This window comes from Cebus imitator, unplaced genomic scaffold, assembly GCF_001604975.1.
Source record: "Cebus imitator isolate Cc_AM_T3 unplaced genomic scaffold, Cebus_imitator-1.0 Scaffold51, whole genome shotgun sequence".
Classification (NCBI taxonomy): Eukaryota; Metazoa; Chordata; class Mammalia; order Primates; family Cebidae; genus Cebus; species Cebus imitator.
The window spans coordinates 7,706,415-7,733,454 of NW_016107366.1; the positions used below are offsets into that span (position 1 = coordinate 7,706,415).

The 27,040-nt window shown below is 48.7% G+C and overlaps 1 protein-coding gene across 1 annotated transcript in view; it reads left to right on the forward strand.

Annotated features, from left to right (window-relative positions):
- The window catches only part of GABBR2 (gamma-aminobutyric acid type B receptor subunit 2), a 429,129-nt gene that overhangs the window by 380,407 nt on the left and 21,682 nt on the right, over positions 1–27,040 (forward strand). The window contains exon 14 of the mRNA XM_017527825.2: positions 26,253–26,363. Coding sequence (XP_017383314.1) covers positions 26,253–26,363 — 111 coding nt within the window. The remainder of the gene's footprint in view (positions 1–26,252; positions 26,364–27,040) is intronic.

The following is a 27,040-nucleotide window of genomic DNA, read 5'->3' on the forward strand; positions in this document are numbered from 1 at the left end:
ATGTTCTTTTAGCTCAGAGAAGTTTCTTATTACCCACCTTCTGAAGCCTGTTTCTGTCAATTCATCACACTCATTCTCCGTCAACCTTGTTCCCTTGCTGGTGAGGAGTTGTGATCCCTTGTAGGGGGAGAGGCATTCTGGTTTGGGGTGTTTTCATCCTTTTTGCACTGGTTTCTTCTCATCTTTGTGGATTTATCCACCTGTCATCTTCGTAGTTGTTGATTTTCAGATTGGGTCTCTGAGTGGACATCCAGTTTGTTGATGATGAAGTTATTTCTTTCTGTTTCTTAGTTTTCCTTCTAACATTCAGGCCCCTCTGCTGTAGGACTGCTGAGGTCCACTCCAGGCTCTGCTTGCCTGGGGATCACCTGCAGTGGCTGCAGAACAGTAAGGGTTGCTGCCAGTTTCTTCTTCTGCTATCTTTGTCCCAGAAGGATACCTGCCAGATGTCAGTCTGAGCTCTCCTTTATGAGGTGACTCTTTGGATATACAGGGGTCAGGGAGCTGCTTGAGGAGACAGTCTGTCCTTTATAGAAGCTCAAGTGCTGAGCTGTGAGCTCTGTTGTTCATTCAGAGCTTCTGGGCAAGTACATTTAAGTCTGCTGCAGCAGAACTCATAAATGCCTTTTTTTTCCCCAGGTGCTCTGTCCCAGGGAGTTAGGGCTTTATTTATAAGTTTCTGTCATGCTGCTGCCTTTTTTCAGAGCTGCCCTGCCCAGCGAGGAGGCAGCCTAGTCACAGTCTACCTGCAGAGGCTTTGCTGAGCTGCTGTGGGCTCCGCCTAGCTGCTGTGTGAACTTCCCTGCAGTCCTTTTTATACGGGTATAGTTAGAACTGCCTCATCAGTGGCGGCCCACCTCTGCGTGGCGGACTCTCTGTGTAATGGCAGGCTGCCTCAGCAATGGCAGACTACCTCCATAGTGGTAGACTGCCTTGGTAATGGCAGACGCCCCTCCCCCACAGAGCTGGATCATCCTGGGTTCAGCTGTGCTTGCTGTGAAACCCTCAATCCAAAGCGTTTCAAAATGCTGGTTTTTTGTGGGGGTGAGACCAGCCGAGCCTGATCACCTGGCTCCCTGCCTCAGACCTCCTTTATTTTATTTTATTTTTTTCAATTGAACAGGCGACTGTCTCCCAGGCATTCCAGTTGCCTGTTGAAAAGGCGCCAGGATCTGTGTGATTTCCTGTGCGGTGACCCACTGTGCTGGCTGAAACAGTCACATGGAGATTCATGGCACTTTTTTGCCTGGGAATCTCCTGGCCTGGCTCCCTGTTTCAGTCCCCTTTTTATCAGTTGAATGGGCGACTCTGTCTCCCAGGAGCTCCAATTGCCAGCTAAAATGGTGCCTGGACCCATGTATTTTGTGCAGAGACCCGCCGTGCCGGCCAAAACAGCCACACAGGCGACCCATGGGGCTCCTCTGCCTGGGAATCTCCTGGTCTGTGGGCAATAAAAATCCATCTGGAAATGCGACGTCCCCTCACCCTCCACGCTTTCACTGGGAGCTACAATCTTGAGCTGCTCCTAATCGGCCATCTTGGATCCTCCTCAGGGCTCTCTTTCTCCGTGGCCTCTCACAGGGCCAGAGAGGCACATAGCTCAATATATGAGTAAATGAATGAACAAAGGAATTCACACATGAATGAATGAATGAATGAATGAATGGACAAGCTTCCCGGGCATGATTCTTGTCGATGTTGACAACAGCTGACTGGGTAATATGGTTGCTTAGTAGTGTGATTGAACTATTGCGTGAATATGTTGATACTAACAAGAAAAATAAGTAACATTTTAAAGGGGAAGAAGAAGCTTTTTGTTATAGTTGTTGTTTAATGATTTGAAAGAGAAGCTAGACTCATGGTTCTTAATCCTGGCTATATCACCCAGAAAAGATCTTTTTGAAAATAATGGTCTTGGGTCACAACCCCCCAAAATGTCTGATTTAACTGGCTTAGAAAGGGCTCTGTGCATCAGGATTTTTTTAAGTTGCCATGGGTTCTGGTGTGCAACCAGACTTGAGACTGTCTGACCCAGATTCTCATGAACCTCTAGGAAATGCCCAAGACTGTACCTTGGATACCAGGGTGATAAATAGACTCAGGACAATAAATTTTTAAGACTAGAAAGTAAGAGAAGAAAAGGCTGAATCCAGAAAATCTAAAGTCCAGATGGTCCCTGCCAGACAGAGAAGATGATGATGACAAAAGAGCTGTGGACTCAAGAGAGAGGGCCGCCTGGGAGTTCATATGTGCAGACCCCAAAGAGCTAGGTGGGCCCTCTGGTCTCATATTTTTCTGAAATCCTTGTGTCAGCATTTGAACAATTGTTTCCCCAGTAAAAGAGAAAGAGCAAGGAGGAGGAAAAAAGGAAAAGCTATGAGGTGTCTATTTCTGCACCATTGTTCATTGCAATGGGAAGACAGAGGGTGAGCAAGTTCCACACCATAACTTTAGACAGTTTTATTTCTAAGTGCTCTACAATCTCAAGGAAACCACTGACCACAGAAACCAATGCGGAAGCAAGAGGACAAGGGGACCACAGTGTCCCGGCACCTCAGCACTCGTGGTGGCTCTGAAAGGAACCAACAGCCCTGTGGTGGGATGTTCATTCTTTTCTGCCATTGTTCAGCTTGAAGTTTCTCCCTAAAGAGTTAGTGGATTAAGCTTCAAATACTGCATCGTTTTGACCATGAAAAAGGATGGAATATTTAACATTCCCTAAAGATGCTCAGTTCATGTCAGACGACACTGAGACCAATCTGTGAACCACCCCAAAAGCTCAGGGGACAGCAGCCAGAAGAAACACCATCACTGCTGCTCCTGCCCAAATCTCAGTTCCCAGCCTACACACCCACCCACACTCTTGCCCTTCTCTGGACTGGTACCCCAACTCCAGGCCTATCCCACTTACATAAAAGCACCCAATAGTAAGCAAACACATACTGTAATAATAACACTGCCTCACGTTTCAACATGGCAAAGTTCACAAAACACTTTGACAACCCCATTTTAGAGATTCATCAGAGGAAACTGAAGCTGAATAGGGGGCCTCACTGGCCTGAGATAACCTTGCTTGCTACACATGAGAACTGGAACCCAGCCCTAGCCTTGTGGTATTGGATGAGTCAGTCTCTCTTCCACTGGGACTGATCCATTCACACTTCCTGTGTCTTTTTGCATCACTCCCTTTGTTTTATTTTTCTTCGTTGATGCTTTCAAAATTATTAACATCCAATTGTGCATAATGTTCTCTTACAAATGCTTAAATCCCTTTCACATCTGTGATTATCTGGTTGATGGTTCATGAGCGTGAACAGATAGTCAAATCCAGCATGTTGAGATCTGAGGGCATCACCTTCCAGTCCAGTTTTATCCTTAGTAGTCGATCCACTCAGCCAAGAATTTGTCCAGGATTTCAACAAAGCTACGTTGTCTTAGGAATAACAATAGCAAAAGTAATAAGCAACAGCTTTTCTTGAGTGCATGCTACGTGGTAAGCACTGTTCCAAGTGGTTTGCTTTATCAACTCATCAATCTTCACAACAACCCCATGTGGGAATTACCATTATTATCCCCAATCTACAGATGAGGAAACTGAGGCACAGAGTGGTTAAGTAACATGCCCATGGTTACACAGCAGGTAAGAATACAGCGTGTAGCCCTTAATGGTTAAGCAAGTGGACTCTGGAGTTAGGCTTAACTTCAGATGCTAGTTCAGCCATTTACTATATGAAGTTAGGTTAGTATAGGGGGTTGAATTGTCATTCCCCCTAAAAGACATCTGCATCCTTACCCCTGGACCTGTGAAATTTGACCTTATTTGGTAAAAGGGACTTTGCAGATGTCATTATGTTAAGGACCTTCAGATGAAATCATTCTGGATTACCTGGGTGGGCCCTAAACTCAATGACGGGTGTCCTTATGAAAAAGAGAGACACAGACATAGGGGAGAAGGCCATGTGGGGACGGAGGCAGAGTGATGCAGCCAAGAGCCTGGAATTGCCTGGAGCCATGGAGAGCTGGAGGAGACGTGGCAGCATTTTTCTCTTGAGCCTTCAGAGGAAGCACGGCCCAATGGACACCTTGACTTTGGCCCCCAGAACTGTGCAGGGATGAACTGTCTATTGTTTTAAGCCACCCGATTTATGGTAGTTTGTTTTTGTTTTGAGATGGAGTTTCGATGTTTTTGTTTTGAGGTGGAGTTTCGATCTTGTTGCCCAGGCTGGAGTGCAATGACGCAATCTCAGCTCACTGCTACCTCCACCTCCCAGGTTCAAGTGATTCTCCAGCCTCAGCCTCCTGAGTAGCTGGGATTACAGGGATGCGCCACCACACCCCGCTAATTTTGTATTTTCAGTAGAGATGGGATTTCTCTATGTTGGTCAGGCTGGTCTTGAACTCCTGATCTCAGGTGATCCGCCTGCCTCAGCCTCCCAAAATGCTGGGATTACAGGCGTGAGCCACCACACCCGGCAGTAGTTTGTAACAACAGCTTTAGAAAATGAATATTGTTTCTGAGGGCTTCATCCTTAAAATGGACCCAGATAGGAGGAGCACCCACCTTACGGAGCTTTGGGGAGGACTAAAAGGGATGCCTATAAGACTTGCTCACACCCAGTGCCTGGAGAGCACTTGAGGAAGGTTAGCCCTCATACAGAGCATCATTTTTACCTGGCGCTTGGCTGCCCTGCCCTGAACGCTTGCAGAGCCCACGGAAGCCACCCCTTCATGTTGCCATCTCCTTGTGTCTGACTCGCTGCCACTGGGCCCCCTGAGCCCAGCCCATTGTGTTCCTGGCTCAGGAATCTCAGAGGAATCAAATCTGACTCCCAGACCCAGGCTGCGGAGCCCTCTCCTCTGAGCCATTACTGCCAGGGCTGCCAGAGCGAGACTATGAACACTCACGCGTGGCGTTTTAATATTTCACCCAAGAAGTCATTTTCTTCCATGATTCACACAGGGCTTGAAGAATTAGAGTGAGAAAGGTACTCGGGGCCTGCATGATTTCTGCCGATGGGCGTGGAGGATTTTCCTGTGTCTGTTCAGGCTCTTTCTTTCTTATCTGCGCCTTACAGCAGACGGGAAGCCGGCTGACGAGAGATTGCATGTTCATACCAATTATTAAAAATATATGGCAGGCTTCTGGAAATGCATTCATGTGCCAAGGAAATAGAATGCACTCACCAGCCCAGGTCCCTGCACTATGGGCTTTGAGAAATGATGGGGCAGCTGTAAACACAATGATACAAGGTTTTGGTCCAGATTCTGCCACCTCCCAGCTGTGTGACCTTTGTTGAATGACTTACCCTCTCTGAGCCCCAGTGCCCATAGGAGAAGTTCATTCTTCCCTCACAGGTTTACTGTGAGAATTATTAACTGAGATAACCTGTTGAAGTGCCTAGCTCTGAGCCTTGCACATAGGTCAGTCGATGTGATTTCTGTTTCCACTCCCTGCCCCAGATTTCCTGACTCCATAAGAAAATTGACATCACTACCCTGCCAGCCTCCCAGGGAGGTCCTGAGGAGCACTGCTGCCAAGAGCAAACGTGTGGGATAGATTTACACCTTCCAGTGCAGCTCCCTGGCCATCCACTCATTCTGCTGCAGAGAGTGTTCTGTTTCCCTTTTGCAGGGAAGCACCTGGAGGACTCTGAATCACACAGGTAGCAAGTGAGGCTCAGAGGTGAGAAGCCAGGCCTACTACTCCCCAAAGCTAGGCTCCTTCATACCCCACGCCGACTGTCAAGTGAACTGATGGATGGGAAATTGCTCCATAAGCAACAGAGCTCTATCCCAGCCTGAGGGCTGGACGGTTGTTATCTCCAGCACCTGTTGGTGATCAAGGCTCTTTGCTACCCTTTTTGTCCATGTGTATTGTCCTCACTACCCCCTTCTAGGCATGAGCCAGTTGGATCAGTCTCATTAGGCTCATTCCAAGGCAGTCTCTGAACTTGCTGCATGTGTGGTTAAAATGCATGCGTGCTCCCACTCCCACCTCCCATGTGCCTTCTCATGCTCCACGCTCTCTGCCCCACCCACACTCGCTGGCTTGCACATCCAGGAGGCACTCAGCACAGACCGTCCTCTGTTAAGAAGAAGCCTTCGTGGGACTGAGGTGCACCACAGGGCCACTAGGAGACGTGTCATTCATTCATCTGCCAAGCCCACATTTACTGGGCACCCACTTTGTGCTAGATGCTGGGACCACAATGATGGTTAGGTGCAGCCCCTGCTCTCAGGATTCCCCCAGTCCAGGGGGACCAGTTAATTGACAATGGCAGTGTAGGTGGTAGGTGCTAGAATAGCTCCACACGGGGGCCCTGTGGGAACGCAGAGGAGGTGGCTGCTCATCCTGCCTTGAGAAATGTTTCACAAAAAAAAGAAGAAGAGGGACTTTCCCCCCCAAGTCTTGAAAGAACAAATAGGATTTAGATAAAGAAAACAGAAGCTGAGCAAAATAGTTCATCCTTTCCTGAAAACCTTAAACGGAGTTACTGTAAGACCCAGCAAGTCCACTCCTGGGTATACACACAAGAAAAATGAAAACATCTGCTCAAAAACATAGACATGGATGTTTACAGGAGCATTATTTATAATGCCAAAAAGTGGAAACAACCCAAATGTTTATCTGCTGATGAATAGATTTTTTAAAAGTGGTATATCCATACAGGGAAATATTACTCAGCTGCAAAAAGAGTGAAGTACTGACACATGCTACAACATGGGTGAACCTTGAAAACATTGTATTCAGTGAAAGAAGCCAGACACAAAAGGCTACATGTTGTATGATTCTATTGGTGTGAAATGTCCCAAACACGTAAATCCATAGAGACAGAAATTAGATTACTGATTGCCTTACGGCTAGGGGAGAGGAGAGGGAGAAGATTGCTAATGGATACAGGTTTCTCTTTGGGGCGATGAAAACTATGAGGTAGTAGTGCTAGTTGCACAGAATTGTGACTGTATTAAAAACTACTGCATTGGCTAGGCGCGGTGGCTCATGCCTGTAATCCCAAGTACTTTGGGAGGCTGAGGCGGGCGGATCACGAGGTCAAGAGATCGAGACTATCCTGGCCAACATGGTGAAACCCCATCTCTACTAAAACTACAACAATTAGCTGGGCGTGGGGCATGTGCCTGTAATCCCAGTACTCGGGAGACTTAGGCAGGATAATTGCTTGAACCTGGGAGGCGGAGGTTACAGTGAGCTGAGATTCGCCACTGCACTCCAGCCTGGCAACGGAGCGAGACTCTGTCTCAAAGAAAAAAAAAAAAAAAACTACTGAATTATACACCTAAAATGGTTTAAATTGTGAATTTTGTGCTATGTGAATCTTATCTCACTTTCAAAAAGAAAAAGACAGTAAAAGATACATAAGAACATTCCAGGTAAAGAAACAGTGAAAGCAAGGGAGAGAAAGGGGTCATGCTCCTGGAGAACAGCAAGCATCCAGTACTGGAGCATGATGCACTATGTTTTTCTGCTGTGGCTTCACAGCTTTAGAAGGCTAAATGATTGCCAGGTCTAATACCTGCAGTATCTGTTAGATGTTGTTGGTTGCAAGTAACTCAAACTGGTATAAACAATAGAGGGAATATATTGGCATCTTGAAAAGGTCCAGAAGTAAAATGGACTTCAGGCACAGTTTGATCAGGGATCAGTTCCATTCCTGTGATGAGTCTTTTGTCCCTGCCTTTCTTCATGTGTGAAATATGTTATTGCATTTGCTTCTCACATGCTATGGAGATATCAAAAGAAAGATGCCTTTCAACTAGAGTGACTTCAGAAGGTTTCTTGGATAACATAGAATTTTTACCAAGTTTTTAAAAGATGGGTAAAACCTCAAGGAGTCTATACTCCAGGTAGATGAAACCCCTTGAGCAGAAAAGTGTAGTGTGCATCTGGAAAAGAGTTCAAGAATCGGTTGGATCTGGCAGCTTACGGGTAGAAAGTAGGTGCAGGGCTGGACTTTAACTTGGAGGCACTGGAGAGCCATACAGGAAATTCAGCAGTGGAGAATATGATGAGCTGTTTATAAAGCCCACTCTGGTTTTCAGATAATATGAAATTATTGTTACTTTTAGTAGATATGATAATGTTGTGGTTATGTACATTCATGCTGAAGTGTCATGGAGTCTGCAATTTACTTTCAAGTGGTTTGGGGGGAAAGTGTGCGTGTGTGTGTGAGAGAGAGAGAGACACAGAGAAAGAGAAGAGAGATGGGGGAGGGAAAAGAGAGAGGAGCAGATATGGCAAAATGTTAGCCATCGTTGACTTCTGGAAGAGAGTACACAAGTGTTCATTGCACTGTTCAGCTCTTCTGTATGAGAAAAAGAAAAAAAAAAGGGAGTTGGGGAGACAGAGCACTCTGAGAGAGGGGCAGGCTCAGGAGGTGGTACAGTGAGGGGGTGAGAGAGAATGAGCCCCAAAGGGCAAGGGTGAGATGCCCTGTTGGTGAGATGTCGCAGAGGCCAAAGCCACAGGGCTCAGGGTTGGTGTACGTGGCTAGGGATGTGTATAGGCACAGTAGCCCGACGACTCTGCAGCTTCCAGCCCAAGGGTCCAAGAGGACCCTGGTGCCTGGAATAGAGCCTGAAGGCAGCAGAGGAGGAGAAGGAGCCCCCAGGCAGGGTCGGTTTTGTTCCCTCCATAATCAACATTTGTCTGTGTGACTAGGTGTTTAGTCAGAATTTCAGAGCCAGAAATGACCCAAGAAATCTCCTAAGCGAATCTCTCATTTTCCTGATGGGGAAACCAAAGCGTAGATTTACCTGGACTTCCAGAGTCAGATAGGTGACTAAAGACAAGCTACCAGTTTAAACCCTTCCTACAAACACCTGGTGGCTGTCCACAGCAGAAATGACCCGAGGAGACACCAGTTGGCTCTGCCCTCCCATCAGGGAGCTGCTTCTTGGGTGGGTTACCACATGGGGATTTCACTCGGACCAGGCACTCTCTGGTCCAGGGCTTTATACATATGGAGCTATTTAATCCTCAGTCCTGTGAGGCAGGTGCTATGTCTAGGCCCATTTTACAGATGGTGACAATAAGGTTACATGGTGGTCACAAGGTCACATCATTTGTAAGTGGCAGAATTGGGATTAGAGCTCAGGCAGAGTGGCTCCAAAGCTGGCACCTTTAACCACCTTGCCACCCACCATACCCCCAGGCACGGGTCTCCTGTCTCCTAGTCAATTGCACTTCCCCACATTCTCAGTGACTAGCTGACTGATGAATTGATGTGTTTATTGTCCAGGGAGAGGGTCAACAGGCAATTGTGGCCCCAGCCTCATTGGTATGTCTGCCATAAGTCAAGACCTATTTATTACTCATAGAGTATTTTGGGGGTCCATGGTGAAGAAAAAATGCAGAACTGAATTTCACTTCCCTGCTACACTGCTCATTCTTTTTCAGTAACCCTCTCTTATCAGCCTCCTGACAGCTTTTGCGCTTCCTGTGCATGTTAATTACTTCATTAATTACATTGATATCTTTGGTTCTGCCCAGCATATCTTGGTGCTTTTTGTTTGCAACGTGCACCCATTTTGCCTTGTTCATTGGCATACGCAGGCCCAGTTCCCATTTCTAAAAGGGATTCTTTGAGCCTCAGCAAACACATGGCTTTCAATTAGTTGTGCAATCATCATTCCCATTTTCAAATCAACCACGTCACTAATAGAGTGTTTTTAACATTCCCACAAATAGAGGCTATATTGTTCAGTTTCTGACATTGTTCCTCAATCCTTGTTTTCTCTCCACGTCACAGCTCAGAGAACCCTGTACCCTTGCATGGAGTGAGATGCTAGGCAATAAGAAGTCTAGGGGGAGGAAACAGGGGAATTGAACACTGGGGCAGATGGAGACAGGAATTTGTGAGATGAGGCTGCAGGGTGGCCTTGGACCAGATCCTGGGAATGTTTACCATGAGAAGTGCTTTAAATGTTACCTTGAGAAGTGCAGGCTTTATCCTAAAAACCAATATCCCCTCAAAGTATATGGTTTTGAATGTTGATCCCATTAGCTATCCCGAAATAAAAGGAAATGGAGGATCATATGGCCTGAAGTTTAAGAAATCCTTAAAACTATTTATCTGCCTCTTGAAAATGTATAGTATACTTTTAGCATGTTAAAGGCTCTGGAAAGTTCTGCAGTTTTAATTTTTTTGGGGGGGGGCGTGGGGGACAGTCTCACTCTGTCACGCAGGCTGGAGTGCAGTGATTCGATCTTGACTCACTGCAACTTCCACCTCCCGGTTCAAGGGATCCTCACGCCTTAGCCTCCTGCATAGCTGGGATTACAGGTGCACATCATCACACCTGGCTAATGTTTGTATTTTTAGTAGAGACGGGGTTTCATCATGTTGACGAGGCTGGTCTCAAACTCCTGACCTCAAGCAATCCACCCATTTCAGCCTCCCAAAATGCTGGGATTACAGGCTTCAGCCACTGCATCCAGCCTTACATTTTTTAGTTAATAAATTTAATTTTAATTGTTAATAAAAATGTTTAAATTAGCATTTCCAAAACTTCTTTGGCCATGGGACCGTTAGCCAAAGAAGTTTTAGAAATGCTAATTTAAAATTTTAGCATAAATTAAAATATGTAGCATGTTTATATTTACCTCTTCTGAGGAGTGTAATTCAGGATGTGCTGCTGGAGGGGCCGAGGGGCCGCTGTGGGTTTTGAGCAGGCAAGGGCAGGCGTAGGTCCGGTTTGAGAAAGTGGCACCAGCCATTGAGAGGATAAGGAGAGGCCGGAGGCAGAGGAGAAAATGAGGAGGCCCCGAACAGTTCCTGGAAGACATAATGAGGATCTAAACCACAGGTTTCAAATGTTTCCATGTTTTCTTTCCATTTTATTTCAAGCTGCATTGTTATCTTAAAATTGGAAAATCAGTGTTGCTATAATAAATCATAGCACAAGGATTTTACTCAGGCATAAAATCTGAATGAGAAAGCAATCTGCACAGTCTTCCATCTTCAAAAGAAGCATTTAGCCCAACAGGGTGCTGAAACACAACAGCCGTCTATTTCTGCAAATCCCCAGAGTTCATCGAGGCTTTCCAATCACACAGACCCAGATTCAGGGCCCAAGCCCACACCTTCGTAGCTCTGTGACCCTGAGCAAATAGGCTTTACAGCGCTGTGCCTCAGCTTCCCCATATAGTATGAAAAGGAAATAATACTTTTCTCACAAAATGGTTTCAAAAATTGAATGAGGTGACTGACATGTACAAAGTGCTTAGCAAAGTGCCTGACTCGTGATGACGTAAAAACAAATGTAACTGTCCTTCTGTATCGGCCAGGTCCAGTAAGGAACCTCTGAATCTCAGCAGCTCAATGCAGCAAGGCTTTATTTCTTGCTCACACAAAGTCCAGCTGTGAATCCAGGTGGTTCTCCAGGGCAGCCACCTTCCAGGAGGCAACTCCGTGATCTGGACCACAACACCAGGCGGCAGGCCCATCTTGCAACGGGTCTTCAATGCTTCAGGCCACAAGTGTCAAATGTCACTTCCACCCACAGCCTGTTGGCCAGACTTAGTCACATGATCTCCCACCCCCACTGCCTGATGATAAAAGGGCTGAGAATTATGGGTGAGCAGATGGAATGTTGGTGGGCACCAGCCTCTACCACTCTCCCTTTTCTTTGGTCAGTTCCTTGAGCCTCCTGGGCCTCAGGTTCCTCCTCTGTAAATTACAGCTAATGCTTCCTGTCCTACCTTGCATGGGATTGTCATAGGAGCACATGAGGTTATATATGTGACAAATGCTAAGCTATAATTAGAGGCAGTTATATGCTGACTTTTTTGCTGTGCCAAAGCTACGTCACATTCTTTGGTTCATAGAAAAAAATGTACAACTTCAACTTTCCTTCAGTCTGCATTCCTTTTCTTATTCCCCCAGCCCCATCTTTCCTCCGGACTGCCCACTCCCTTCTCTCATTTGGCTCTTCCTAATTGCTTCTTGTGAGATCATTAAAGTCACTTATCAGTAGCCTTTGGTAGCCTGGTTTTGGAATTTCACACTAGGCTGCATATCCTGAAAGGTCATGAGGAATGACAAGGAGGTCACTGGAGTGTTTCTCCTGGGCAGCAGAGAAAAATATTGGGGGTTCTGGATCACAGGATGCCTGGGTCCTTAGATCTTTGAAGACCAGCAAAGAGGTGTGTGTTTGTGCTTATGTGTGTATGTGTATGTGTGAAAACATTATGTGCATGTGGGTGTGACTTTTTTTTTTTTGAGCCGGAGTCCTGCTCTGTCACCAGGCTGGAGTGCAGTAGCAGTGGCATGACCTCGGCTCACCACAACTTCTGCCTCCCAGATTCAAGTGATTCTCCTACCTCAGCCTCCCAAGTAGCTGGAACTACAGGTGCGTGCCACCATGCCTGGCTAATTTTTTGTATTTTTAGTAGAGACAGGGTTTCACTGTCTTAGCCAGAATGGTCTCCATCTCCTGATCTCGTGATCCGCCTGCCTCGGCCTCGCAAAGTGCTGGGATTACAGGCGTGAGCCACCACGCCCCATCATGTATGACTATTTCAAGCCCCAAAATTCCATAAATGTAGACATTGATTATGCAATCTGCCACACTCCATGCTGTGATTTGGCTGCCAGATAACTAAAGCAAGTTCAGGAACAGCCCCAGGTGAGCAGGGTGCTAGACATGGGAAGGGGACCTTGCCCTACTCAGATCCCCCTGCAAACCTATAGTTGGCTCAGAGGACACAACTGCTGTCTCTAACCTCAGAATTGCTGTCCTTGGCTGGGCATGGTGGCTCACGCCTGTAATCCCAGCACTTTTGGAGGTCGAGGCAGGTGGATCACCAGAGGTCAGGAGTTCGAAACCAGCCTGGCCAAGATGGAAAAACCCCATCTCTACTAAAAATACAAAAATCAGCCGGATGTTGTGGCACCCACCTGTAATCCCAGCTACTCAGGAGGCTGGCGCAGGAGAATTGCTTGAACCCAGGAGGTGGAGGTTGCAGTGTGCCGAGATCACACCACTGCACTCCAGCCTGGGTGACAGAGTGAGACTCTTTCTCAAAAAAAAAAAAAAAAAAAATTGCTGTCCTAGAGCTGAGGGAGGAGCCCCAGAGGACAGAGCCTGGGCCAGTGGAAAAAGTCCCTGAAGTGTAGATTTCAGCTCAAAATAAGGAAGATTGTTCACATTTAAGTCCATCCTAACCATAAATGAACTGGGCTTCCTTAGGAGGTAATGAGTGTCTCAGCATCAGAGGTATGCAAAGAAAGGCTGGACAGTGGGCCCTTGGCAGAGACTGTACACTAAGGAAGAGACATGAGAGAAGACACTTGAGTCTCTTCAAGCCCAAAAGTTGTGTGACTCTATAAACTAGAACAATGTGACCTCAGGAGACTTATATGTGTGTGAGTGTGTGTGTGTGAGTGTGTGTGTATAAAGTTTATATGTTCATTTCTCTATATTTGTTGCCAAAGGGAATGTAAGAGATGAGTTGAGAACAGGTTTATAGTTATAATGAAATCGGAGCATCCTGTACATCACTGGCAACTCTATCAGCAGAGGAGGATGGCAGGCAGGCAGGCAAGAAGCTGGCCCAGAAAAATGAGCCCCACTGCAGAGCACAGAACAGGGGTACACACTCTTCCGTGGCCTGCTGCTGTCCAGGGATCCCACACACCGCCAGCAGTGGCCACAGCAGCCATTACAGCATCTATTTTGGAAGTCTTTGCAACATTGCACTTTTGTGGCTCCCAGTAGGCTCACCTCTCTAAATGACAACAGGAAAGTGAAATGAGTGTATTGTTCCGGAATGTACTACTGTGGCCGTGTGTGTGTTGGCTCTGTAGTCTTTTGTCTTTACTGTGCTCTTACTTCATACTAAGAACAGCCCTCAAAGCAGGTGACTCCAGCATTTCTCAGAGGAGAACCTGGGGCTCAGGGTGAGCATGTGACAGTCCTGGGTCCAGACCCCGGTTCAAGTACAAGGCCCATGGCTGTCCGTTACACCAGGGCGCTGCAGTGTGCCCAGGCTGCCTTTAGCCAAGGCCACACTGTAAAACCTAAGATGTAGCAGGGAGTAGAAGGAACACTTGAAGTTCATCCAGGCAGCAGCCTGCCTCCCTCCATGGTAAGCTGGGAGTTCCAGAATCAGCCAGAGTCCCAGGGAGGAACATGAACAACAGACAGGGCCCTGCACCTGGAGTCAAGATACTTGAGTTTCAGTTGCTCCGAATTCTTGACCTGTGACCTTGGGTGAGTTCCAGCCTGCTCCTGGCCTCTGTATTCTCCTGTGCAAAATGGGAGTGAGGCGGATGGCCCTCCTAACCTCCCAGGGTGGTTAGGCAGATCTAATGAAGCTGAAAATCTTGACATTGAGAGCACACACTCAGCTCTAGTAGAGTAGAGTAGCTCTGTCCAGGGTCCCGCGTGCTACGGAGTCCTGATTTAGACAGTCTTCACACTCCAGTTCTGTCACCTCTCCATTCACACCAAGCTGTGCTTGGATTTGACAGCAGGGAGTCACCACAAACAGCCAACCAGATTGTGCACAGAGTTCTCAGCAGAGGCCTGTGAGAAGGTGATGAGAGACACGGCCTCTGCATGGCCATGCCAGGGCTGAGTGGGAGCAGCTCACCTGCCTCAAGGTCTGGGCTGGGAGGTCCAAGAGCTGGGTGGAAGAGACGACAGCCTGGCCAAGGACTAGAGCTGGACAGCTTGGGCAGGGCCCTCTGAGAGCTCTACTCACTTTGGAGGCCACAGATCTCACCCCAAGCCCAAGGCAAATTACCACCCTCTCCCCCACAGAGAGGCCTCTTGGCCTGAGGAGTCTGACCCAGGGTAAGATGCTGCTGGGTGGGACACTCAAGCAGGCACTCCTAAGCCAGGCAGGAAGTATGGGGAAGGGGGCCACCCTTGCCAGCTCAGGGCCACGGTCAAGTCTAATTTAGGGCAGGGCTTCCCATCCTCTTTCACATCACAGCCCCAGGGTGACCACAGAGGCTGCTCATGCCTGGCAGTGCCTGACCCACTCATGTGCCCCAGGGCAGAGGAGAGCACTGTCTTGGGGCCCTTATGCACAGTCCTGCCACACCATGGCCAGGGCACACTGTTGGGAAAATCTAGATTTGTGTTTTAGAGTAAAGGTTTGAAGAGGAGTTAGGCAGACCTGGGTTAAGTCACAGCTCCACTCTTCTTCACTCCCATGTAGCCCTGGAGCAGGTCACCAGCCTTTCGGAGCCTTGTTTAGTGTCCTCTGAAATGGGGCGGTGCTAGAGCTCATGCCTGTGGTGATTGATTAGGTGAAAGGAGACAGTGTGTATAACACACTTAGCACAGCATCTGGCCCACGGTGAGCAGTTAGATGTGAGGAGGTCAGAAGAAGAACAGATGACGGGTGGGGGTGATAGTGGAAGAGGAAAGAGTCCAACACAGATACCTCTAACACAGGGTAACAGTCCTCCCGAAAAAAAAACAGGAAGGTGGGTGTTTGGGACAGTGGATGTGGAAGAGCCCCAGAGGCCTGGAGGAATGGATGTGAACCTCACCATGCTATGAAGAAGGGTACCCCAGGGCGAGGGAACCCCACAATAAGGGCACCAGGAGGAGAGATGATGGACTGAGTCGTGACTGAGACTGGGGGATGGGGACAAGGCTGGGCAGGCATGGGGGCTCAGATCACAGAGGGGCATGGGGGCCAGGATGGTGGGGCCTGGACGTCTTTCCTGCAGTCTGGGGAGTTGCTGAAGGTCTTGGAGCATGGGATTAGCACCGTGTGGACGATCACTTGGAGGCAACATGGAGGAGGAATAGGGTGGGGAGAGACGAGAAAGGAGGCCAGGTCCTGACCAGGAGCAAGAGCCTGGGCAGCTGGGAGGGCAGAGGGGCAGAGAGGAGAGAACCTCACACAGGTGGACCCACCTGCATGCGACAGGCAGCTGGATGTTGGTGCCAGGGTGGGCACCGAGGAGTGACAAAGCCTGGAGAGACACCAGGTTCTGGTCTCACCTGGGCAAACGGTGGGCTGCTTGCTGAGCCAGCCAACCCAGGAGGAACAGCAGGTTTAAGGGAGAAGGCGATGAGTTCAGACTGGGAGATGGTAGGCAGGAGGAGAGGGTGCCCCTGGTGGCTGGAGGTAGGGAGGGGGTGGAGGGCCCAGAAGCAGAGGACTAAATAGGGTCCTCTGCATCTGGCCACCAGGAGTTCTTTGGAAGTGATGGGGAGCAATTCAGCAGAACTGGGCTGGAGAGCTGTGGGAGTCTTTTTTTTTTTTCTTTTGAGATGGAGTCTTAATCTGTCACCCAGGCTGGAATGCAATGGTGTAATCTCAGTTCACTGCAACCTCCGCCTCCTAGGTTCAAGCAATTCTTCTGTCTCAGCCTCCTGCATAGCTGGGACTACAGGCGCCTGCTGCCACGCCCAGCTAATTTTTTTTGTATTTTAGTAGAGACAGGGTTTCACTGTGTTGCCCATGCTGGTCGTGAACTCCTGAGCTCAGGCAGTTCACCTGCCTCGGCCTCCCAAAGTGCTGGGATTAGAGGCATGAGCCGCCACGCCTGACCCAGACCCCTTTTCCAAGAAGCTCACTGAATGGGCAGGAAAGTGGGGACCAAGAAGCTGAGAAGCAGACAGCAGGAAAGGAGGAGTTTCAGGCCAGTGCTGGGCTGTGGCCCTGGGCAGGGGAAGGGGGCAAAAGCAAATGAGAGAGAAGGCGATCGAGGAGGTACCCCTTTCACGTTTTATATGATGTTTGTGGTTTTTATTTGTTCTGTGGCCTTGGACGAGCCACTGGAAGACCTTCATGGTTAAATTTCTATCCTGTCTCACAATGACCTCTTAAGTAACGGTGAGGTGTTTTTCTCTCCCAGTCATTTAGTGCTAGGCATAAGCCATACGACTATGCCCTCATCATGTTCTTGCTTTATTTCTTCTCCAGGCTTAGTTGATGGCTCTTACTGTACTGTGTCACATCTGAGGCACTAGGTTCCTCTTCAGCTCCTTTTTTTCTTTCTCTGTCTCCTGTCATCATTCTCCCCATTGTCTGCCTGCCGGGTCAGGGTCCTACAGTGGCCCCACCCACCACCTCGGCTCTGCCTGCTGCTGGTGGGCCAGGCTTGTCCCTGGAGTGCAGGAGGAAAGCAGGGCTGCACTCTCAGGACAGAGGTGGTTCGGCCACTGGTTGCAACCCCTGGCAATGCCATCCTGCTGATTTCTGCTAGGTTGGGGCACAAAGTGTCCAGGCTGCCCCATCCTGCTGAGGGTGGGGTACAGGCAAGACCCCAGCAGCCAGGCCTGGGGGTGTCAGCTCCTGTCTGGTGTTGCTACCACAGAATCACTGAATGTTGGCACAGAAGGGGCCTCAGAGAAAAGGGATTTGCTTGCCAGAGGTCAGCAAGCAGAAATTTCCACTCAGTAATTCGGCTTCGACAAAAATCAGATGACCATGTGAATAGTTCCTTGTCGCGCGTCAGCTGGGGCCTCCTGGGTGTTTTAGTCGGGTCCTGGAGAGGTCCTGAGCCTGCTGGAGATTCCTGCCCTCTCCCGGGCCTTTCCTGTAGGCCCCAGGTCCTGTTCCTGGGTCACAGATGCACGGTGCTCCCCTTACCCTCAAGCAGCTTCTGAATTTTAGTAGAACTTCCTGAAGGTGAGTGAGGAGGAGCAAGCACTTTCCACAAGAGGCACAGCTCTCTCTGGGAGGATCTCGCCTGGCTGCCAAAACAGCTGCTTGTTCCAGGTTCTTTTCTGGGCCTGGTTTCTCCATCTATAAGAAGAGAAATTGGATCAGTGCAGAAGCCCCTTCATGTATAGAAATGGGCAGATGGGAGGGAGATCAGGACTGTCACAGTGACTAGAGGACATTCATGGCCTCTAGTACCTGGGGTTCAGGGGTTCTGTGCACCCTGAACACAGAATAGTCCCTCACAACAAAGGATTTACCTCTGCACCCCCAAAGCAAAATGGTTGGAAGTGGCCATGTTAAGAAGCCCTGGTAGGTGACCTCACATGTCCCTTCCAGATCTCTGATTCTGAAAAAAAAAAAAAAAAAAAGAAATCACCCAAACTTGTCATCATAACATTCTACCAAAAAAAAAGAAATCTTACCTTGAAATGACAGCTTCTAGCTTTGCTGCCTCAGAGGTGCGGGGCTGCTGCTATGGAGATAAGCAGTCCAGCCCCTGAGGGATCTGGAAGATTCCTCCAGCTCCAGCTCTCTGTGGCTCTCTGCAGCAGGAGATAATAACGATGGTTTCCACATGGGGCTCAGGCTTTCCAGTCTCCCCAGCCTGCGAATCATACCGCTCACCTGCTTTGATCATCTTGCCAGCCCTAGAGGTTGGAGATGAGGAAGTCATAGCTCGGAGAGGCTGGGAGACATGTGCAAAGTCACACAGGGGGTAGCCAGAGGTCGACTTGGGATCTGAGCCCAGGGCCCTTTCCCCTCCCGGCCTAGGCATCCCCCATGTTCCCCAAAAGAGGCCATGCTGACTCACCTGCCTTCCAGGAAAGGAGAACTATCTCAAGACTCTGAAATGCAGCTTGGAAGGCCAAACACACTCTCTAACACAAGCACACACCCAACACATGCACACACAACCAACACACACACCCTAACACATACACACCCAACATATGCACACACCCCAACACACACACACCCAATACACACATATCCTAACACACACTCCCCCAACACATACCAAACACATGCACACACCCCAACACATACACACCCTAACACATTCACACACACCCTAACACACTCACACGCCCTAACACAGACACCAAACACATGCACACACCCCAATACACATACACACCCCCTAACACACACACCCCAACACATGTACACACACCCAACACACACCCTAACACACACACTCGCACTCACCCTAACACACCCAACACATGCACACACCAACACACACACCCAACACACACACACTCAACACACACCCTCAACACATACCCTCACACAAACTCACATTTACATGCACACCTACACTCAGCCCCAGCAGAAAAACATACCAATTTTACCATATACTTAAAAAAATCAACTTTGGAATTTAAATAAAGAAAAAAAGGAGAGATGACCCAGGGAGACTGTTCTGCATGCTAGCTTCCCGGAGATTGTTAGAAGGCAGAAAGCACCCCCTTCCTCACAGGAGCACCGGCCAGGCTGGGCCTAGGAACCCATTCCACCCACAACAGTGGCAAGAATGAAAGGTCCAAGCTACTCAAGCCAAGAGCCCCGTGATCAGTGTTAATCGTGTGGCCCTCATATGCACCCTCTGGACGCCCCACCCTCCCTGCCCGGGGCCTGTCTCTCCCCAGCCCTAACCACCCTGGCCAGCCCTGCACAGGACACACAGAAGCACATGACTGTCAATGTCTGCTGTCCAGGGTCAGAAACACACAAAGTGGCCCTGTCAAGTCTGCCCTTGTGCCGAGTCATCACTCTCTGTGTCAGATGTGTGCAGGTGACAAAGAGTATCTGCGTTCTTAACCAGACAGCTTCTAAGCTGAGAACCAAATGTTACCCTGTTGTTTAAAATCCTTTGAGGCCTTGCTGCCCAAAGGGTGACCCCTGGATTGGCTCCTCACCTGGAGCTGCTTAGAAATGCAGCATCCCACGCCCCACCCAGGCCTGCGCACCTGAATCTGCATTGTAACAAGCTCCCCGGGCAGTTTGTGCTCGTGTTATCGAGTGAGAAGCCATGCTGTCCTCTGGCTTATCACATTTCAGCCTTGCTGGCCACAGGAGGGGTCCTAAAATATGCTGAAGTCTTTGCATTTCAGGTTCTTTTCCCTTGCCATGCCTTCTACCATGCGTGTGCTTCCCCTAGCTTTTCACATGGCTGGCATTTCTCATCTGCCAGGTCTCAGACTAGATGTCACCACTGCAGAGTAGCCATCCCAGACTACCTGATCTGAAACAGGTTCCCCCATTAGCACCCCTCCAAGTGCCCGTAGCTCCCTTTAAGGATATTTATCACCGCTTGTATTCATAGCTGTACTGTGTGCTTTGTTGAATGCCTGTTTGTCGAACAGCCCCTTTCCACTGGAATGTACCCTGCAAAAAGACAAGCACCATGTCTGTCTCATTCGCCCAGTGCCCCCGCACCAACATGGCGCATGACACACAGCAGGCACGTGACAAATCCTCATGGTGTCGATTTCAAATGAATGAATATAGGACAAATACAGTCATGAAATGTAGGACAGATATGGTCATCCCTCAATGACTCAGACTCCCACTAACTACACTGTAACTTAACCCATGACCTCCCTTTACAAATGGGAAACTGAGGTCTAGAAAAGGGCAGGGATGTGCCCACGATCACCCAGCAGGTCTGTAGCAGGATCGAGGCTTTCGACCTTTCAGGCCTCCACACCCCAACGCATGCTCCGACTCCCTGCCTGTCAGTATCTGCAACCGGACAGAGCGGGATGTTTGCAGGGGCCACTGACCTACATTGTGAGTAATTACATTATGCAGAGGGACTCTCGGGCCAGCTGCTCTTCTTTTGCTGCACAGATGGGAGAGGCTTTCCCGGGCAGCTTCTGCGTGCCTCCTGCTGAGCAGCAGCCTGACCAGAAGTCAGGTGTGAGTACTTCCATCTTCTGGCCGTCCGACATCCGTGTGGCCACACTGCTGAGCATGGCGCCCTGCCAGGCAGGAAAGAGCATTTTATCAGCCTGAGTTCAGCTCACAGTACCAAAGCCCAGCCTTCACCCTAAAGCTCTGGGGGCTTCAGGGAAGCCACTATTGAATGTCTAATGATTAAGTTCTTCCTCCCTCAAATAAGCACATTGCAGTTTATAGAGCCAGTCTCACGTGATGCATGTGAGAGGGCACATCGGGGAAGGCTCACCGTGAAGGAAGAAGGAGCACTGGTTTGAGAGTCAGACACACCTGGGTTTAATCTCAGCCCAATACATACTAGCTGGAGATCGCTGGCAAGTTACTTCCTCTCTCTGTGCCTCTGTTTCCTCATCTGTGAAATAAGTGTAACACCTTATTGGATTTTTATGACTTCAACAAGATGATGGGTAGAGTTCCCAACCAAGCAAGGAGTACATCATTGTCACTCATGATAAGGCAGCTCTTGGTGTCCTTATGGCTGATGTTATCAGGTGAAGTCAGCCCTGTCTCTCTCTCTGAGGCTGCCTCTCATGGGAGCTGTCCTGGTCTTACTGGAATGGGAGAGCCATGAGGACAGGGCTTTGTCTATCCAGGTTATTGCTACATGCCCCATGCCCAGAACAGTATCTGGCAAATGGTAGTGCTTAACAGTTATGCGCTGAATGAATGAATGAATGATTTATTAGGCAATTGCCAAAGAGAGCAACAAGTAAGAAAAAAAAAAAGTAAAGAAGAAAAAAGGCAAGTTGAAAAATTTTGCAGGCCAGCTATGCAGAGCAAGAGAAACATTCTTAGGACAGTGCAAATATTATACTGTTCAGAAGAGGCTGAAGCCTGGGCTTAGCCCCTGACTCTCATGCCTGCAGGGGTCAGTGCCCTGTGCTTGCTTCCCTGGCCTGCATGGACAGTCCACACTGGGAACAGGCCAAGTGCAGTGCCCAAGTTTAGCCTGAGTTCTTCCCCAACAGCCCCCAACAGCTACCCCACAAGTGGGGGAGTCCTCCATGGTGCTTGGAAATCTGCCCTCATGTAAGGTCAGTGGGTGCCTTCCAGAGTAGCACAAGATGCTGCTGACAGCTTCACCATTTCCAGCCCCACTGAGCCACAGTAATTCCATGTCCCCAGCAGAGGGTAATCTACCACCAGCAGGCTGGACCCTTCGCATGGCACTTTGGTTCCCTCTAGTGGTCCTTTGGTGCACGACAATGGCAAAGAAGCACTGGGGGCTGGGGGTAGGTGGCCCACCTGCCCCTGCCAGTTGCATGCTCAGGTGCATCTCTTCCCGTGTGTAGCTGCACAGAACACTGTGAGCCCCGGGCTCAGGCAGAACCAGGATGAATCAGACAGCATGCACGGCTTGTACAGTCTGCTTTGCGCTTCAGTGCAGAAGCCACTTGATTTTCTTCCAGATGCCCATCCCCAGCCTCACGGGAACAGGAACTATATCACTCCCAAAGCTACCCCAACCCCTGCCACTGTGACCTGTGCCCTGTGACAGGAAGATGGGGCTGCATGAGGACAACATTAATGACGACAAGAGTTTTGCAGTTTATTTCTGGATCCGCGCCTGAGTCTGGGGTGGTGGCTGTGGGAGCACTTCTGCTACCCCAGGACCACTGACTTCTCTGAACTCACAGTGGTTCACGGTATTTGCTACCCTTCTGCCAGGGCTGTGCATAAGGCTGCTGAGATGGGTGTGGAACTAAAAGGCCAGAAAAGGATTCAGATTTCAGGATTCAGGGAGGTCAGAGCAGTGAGGATGGAGTTGGGGGAAGGGGAGCAGCTAAGAGAAAGGTAAAGGTAGCCAGGCTGGAATGTGAGCAGCAGAAGGAAGTAAAGACTGAGCGAGCAGAAGTTCTATGAAAACTACCTGATGAGTCTTGGTCAACCCTCAGGAACATATGAATCACGGGTGGAAGATTATGTAGAATGCCAAGGAGATCCGGAGAAAGAGGTCAGGCTGACTTGCTTAGCACCACCTGGAGTGCTGAGCTCAATTCTAAGCCTACAGAGCAGTGGTAAACTCGAGCAGGTTGACAGACAAGGTGGCCTTGTGGAGGAAGGCACAGTGGTGTGGCCCCTGTAGATCTTCCCTCCTGCAGAAGGTGTCCAGACTCAAAGAGGGAGATTGGAATTATTCTGGGGAACCCCAGGGGAGAGGTGAACCCCACTAAGTGGAGGTCCAGGAGGAAAAGGTCACTGTGTACCACCTCACCAGGAGCAGGAGGGAGGGGCTCCCTGCCACTGGGGCGTGTAAGCCAGACAACCCTTGTCAATTTCCTGTGAAGAGCACACCTTCCTATTGAGCAATGGTGTATGACATAGCCAGTTTTCTCCACACCGAGAATCTAAGATTCTCATAAATTACTGCTCTTCATTGTAGAAGAATAGACACGATCACTAGTGGGTTTGCCATTCATGCATAACTGGAATGGGTCTGTGCTATTACATTCTGATGTCAGCTTGATTGTCACACATTGGAGAAACCCAGATTCTGCCACTAAGTCACTGTTGACCCTGGGACCAAACCAGTTCTGTCACCTTAATTAGACAATGAAAGGTTGTCAGGAAACCCCCATTGCCCTTAATAAAATGCAGCCCAGCTCCTGGGCGGATAGGAGTGAAGGGGACATCTCCACCCCTGGCCATTCTGACTTTAGTTGCCAGAGATCACCTTCCTCTGGGGTGTTTCTCACTGCAGAGCCTTCAGGAAACCATGCTGTCCCTCTAGCACTCCAGCCCACGTGTGGACTCTATGCACATGGACTCAAAGAGGTCAAGCTAAGTCTTTCTGTGGCTTGGGACAGCAAAAGGGAAATCAAGCCTGAGAGAACACACAGCAGGATGATCTGGTCACAAAATGGCCTGAACCCCCAGGTCCCACCCCTCCTAGCTCCTCCTGCTTCCACATGGGAACACCATCTTTCCCCCAGCTCACAGAAGCCCAGGCCATTGCCTCCTTCAAGGGCCACGCCTGGAGAACAAGACCAAAAAAATAGTTTTAAAACCCCACCTGTCTAAGGCCTGCCTTCTACCCTTGGGTCCCATCAAAGTACTCCTTCCTCCTAGTTATGGACCCTGGGAATGCCTATGCCTTACCCTTAGGAGTGTGGCCTTACCCTGGGCCTCAACAGCACAACTCCATCAGAATATAGCATCCTGAACACAGTTATTTGGTGATATACTCTCAGTCGCAAACAGATTGCAAAGGAATCCTCTACTTTACTTAGTAAGTTTGTGGTTGGCAGTTGTATGGATGTATCAATTCTGCAACTATTTCGTGTATAATGCAGGACTGAACAAATGAGTAAATACTTTGATGTTCAAAGCTAGGGATTCCACTGTGGAGGACAGTGATGAAAATATGGAGTGGGGAAGGTAAGCAAGAACTCTGCAGTGTTGGCTCTTATCTAAACAGATAGATTGATTGATTGATTTTATAAAGAGCTTAGAAGTAGTGACAACTTAGGGACAGTGAGACCATCAAGCGCCTACATCTTGGTTTCTAAACACCATTCTCCACTAAAAGAACCAGAGATCCTTGGAGAAATGGTTGATTGCAAGGCTGGGAGCAAGAAAGGTGCAAGGAGTGCTGGAATCATTGTGCCAAGAAGTAAGAAAGTGCTCAAAAAAATTATGGGGACATGTGGAAAGAACATAGAAGGCAGCATGGAGTTTTCCACTGCCAAATCTGGAAAAATTTAAGCATCAACATGAATATGATAGCAAAGGATTATAAGATATTGAATTTAAAAGAAACATACTAGTCAGGGCATGGTGGCTCAGGCCTGTAATCCCAACACTTTGGGAGCCCGAGACAGGCGGATCACCTGAGGTTAGGAGCTCAAGACCACCCTGGCCAACTTGGTGAAACCACATCTCTAGTGAAAATATAAAAATTAGCCAGGCATGGTGGTGGGTGCCTGTAATCCCAGATACTTGAGAGGCTGAGACATGAGAACTGCTTGAACCCAGGAGGCGAAGTTTGCAGTGAGCGGAGATCACAGCACTGTCCAGCCTGGGTGAGAGAGACTCTGTCTCAAAANAAAAAAAAAAAAAAAAAAAAGAGCACACTGATGTACATAAATAAATGGGAGGAAAGGAAAGCTCTTCTTTGCAGTAGAATTCCCAGTGTTTAAATAGAATGGTAGAGTTAGAAAATCACCATTTTGCAGCTACCAAAGTAATAAATGACTCAGGTAAGAATTATCAATGGTTGCTGAAACCACTGAGTGAACGTTTGTGGGAACAGGATACTCGCACAGTCTCAAAGTAGCGGCCACAGATTATTTATTAATTACAAAGGGGGAAATGATACCTTTCAAATGAATATCTGACAGACACCTTGTCAACCAAGTGATCACAAGTAACATCGCAAAGTGCTAACACGTCCCCCTGATGTGACTCCTACTTAGGTAGGATTCCTGCCAAGAATGCATAAAACCTGAATATAAAACATTCAGGCTAACCCACATTGAGAGACTTCTACAAAATAACTGAACTAGATTTTTCAGAAACAATGACATGAAAGACCAACGTAGGCAGAACGATTGTTTGAGGTTAAAGGAAACCAAAGACACATAGTACAATAATGATCCCGGATTGGATCCTGCACTGGAAAAACCACAGTGGCTTTAAGGACATGATCGAGCCAACTGGCAAAATTTGAAAATGGATAATATATTAGATAATATACTGTATCAGTGTTAAGTTTTCTGAATTTGGTAAGTGTATGTGGTTGTGTAAGAAAATCCCCTTATCCTTAGGAAATATATGCTAAGATATTCAGGGATGAAGGGTCAGGATATCTGCAACTTACTCTGAAATGGTTCAGAAAAAAATAAATGTACGGTAGATACTATTTCATTCTCTGGGTGTCTTTTTGTCCTGTTGCCACCATCTGGCCAATTATCTCCCAGAGTTTCCCAATTCAAGTTCCTGCCAGAATCCTCTGGGAAGGATCCCCTCCATCAACCCTCATTAGGTAGAGCACTTTGTAGGAGGAAAGCTCACAGGTATCTGACAAGCCTCTTATTGACTGCCTGGGGTCAGGTGCTCATTCTTTGTCCAGTCAGCTCTGGCCAAGGATGAGTCATGTGGTACATAACATGGCTGCCATCACTGCTCCAGCAATGGGACTGTGGACAAGAGGGTCTCCTCAGAAGGGTTTGGCAGGCCCCAGGCTTGGCCAGGCCAGTATATCCTATATCCCCAGTTGCACAGAGGTAACCCCAGAGATACCTGAAGACCTCCTGGCCTGACTTTGGACCTCATTCTCACCCTCAGCCTTTCAACAAATATGAGAGGTACCTGCATTGGGCCAGCTTTTGTGTAAGATCCTAGGGGCACAGAAGTGACCCAGTTTCTACCCTCAGGAGCTCTGACTCAAGTTGGAGAGGCATGAATTATGCAGAGATCTGGAGGGCAGGGTTGAATTGCTACCAACAAACAGAAGGCAGTCAACGCTAGTTGAGGCCTGGGCTCCACATCTTAGGAAGGGAGATGTGGTCCAAATGGCCACTGAACAGAGGCATTGGCTAGGGCTCAAGGAGGGAAAAGGGCTCTCAAAGGACCTAGCTGCTGGAAGAGCGCCCTGCGCCATCCCTGGAGTTTCTGTTTTCTCTTTGCACAGCCGGACCCAGCAGGACGGGATATCTCCATTCGCCCTCTCCTGGAGCACTGTGAGAACACCCATATGACCATCTGGCTCGGCATTGTCTATGCCTACAAAGGACTTCTCATGGTAGGTGCAGAGCAGTTGACAGAGTGGGGTGGGGGGCACTTCTCTGTTGAGCCTCTGTCTCCCAGGGGCCTTCATCAATGTAAAAATAGACAGAGCCTCCATGACTAAGCAGTCACTCTCTGTGGACCCAGTTCCTGCCACTTGCTGTCTCAGTTTTGGCACCAACCCTATGAGATAGGTACAGATAACATCCTCATTTAACTGTTGACGCTGAGGCTTGGTGTCTTGCCCAAGCTCTTCCAGCTAGTAAGTGCCAGAATCAAGATCTTAACCAGAGAGTAACCCAAAAACCAGTGGCTGTGCCTCACAGCTGTCTCTGCGGTGCTCCCAGGAAGAGCAGTCTGCCGCCATCCAGTGCGTGTTCATATCCAGCATTTCAGCAGATCCTCTCTAAGTCCATGGGAGGTGGGCGGGATCATCCCCACTTAATAGATGAGGAGGGGCTGGGTGTGGTGACTCATGCCTGTAACCCCAACACTTTGAGAGGCCAAGGCAGGGCGGATCACGAGGTCAGGAGATCGAGGCCAACATGGTGAAACCCCGTCTCTACTAAAAATTAGCTGGGTGTGGTGGGGCATGCCTATAATCCCAGCTACTCAGGAGGCTGAGGCAGGATAATCGCTTGAACCCATGAGGCGGAGATTGCAGTAAGCCGAGATCATGCAACTGCACTCCAG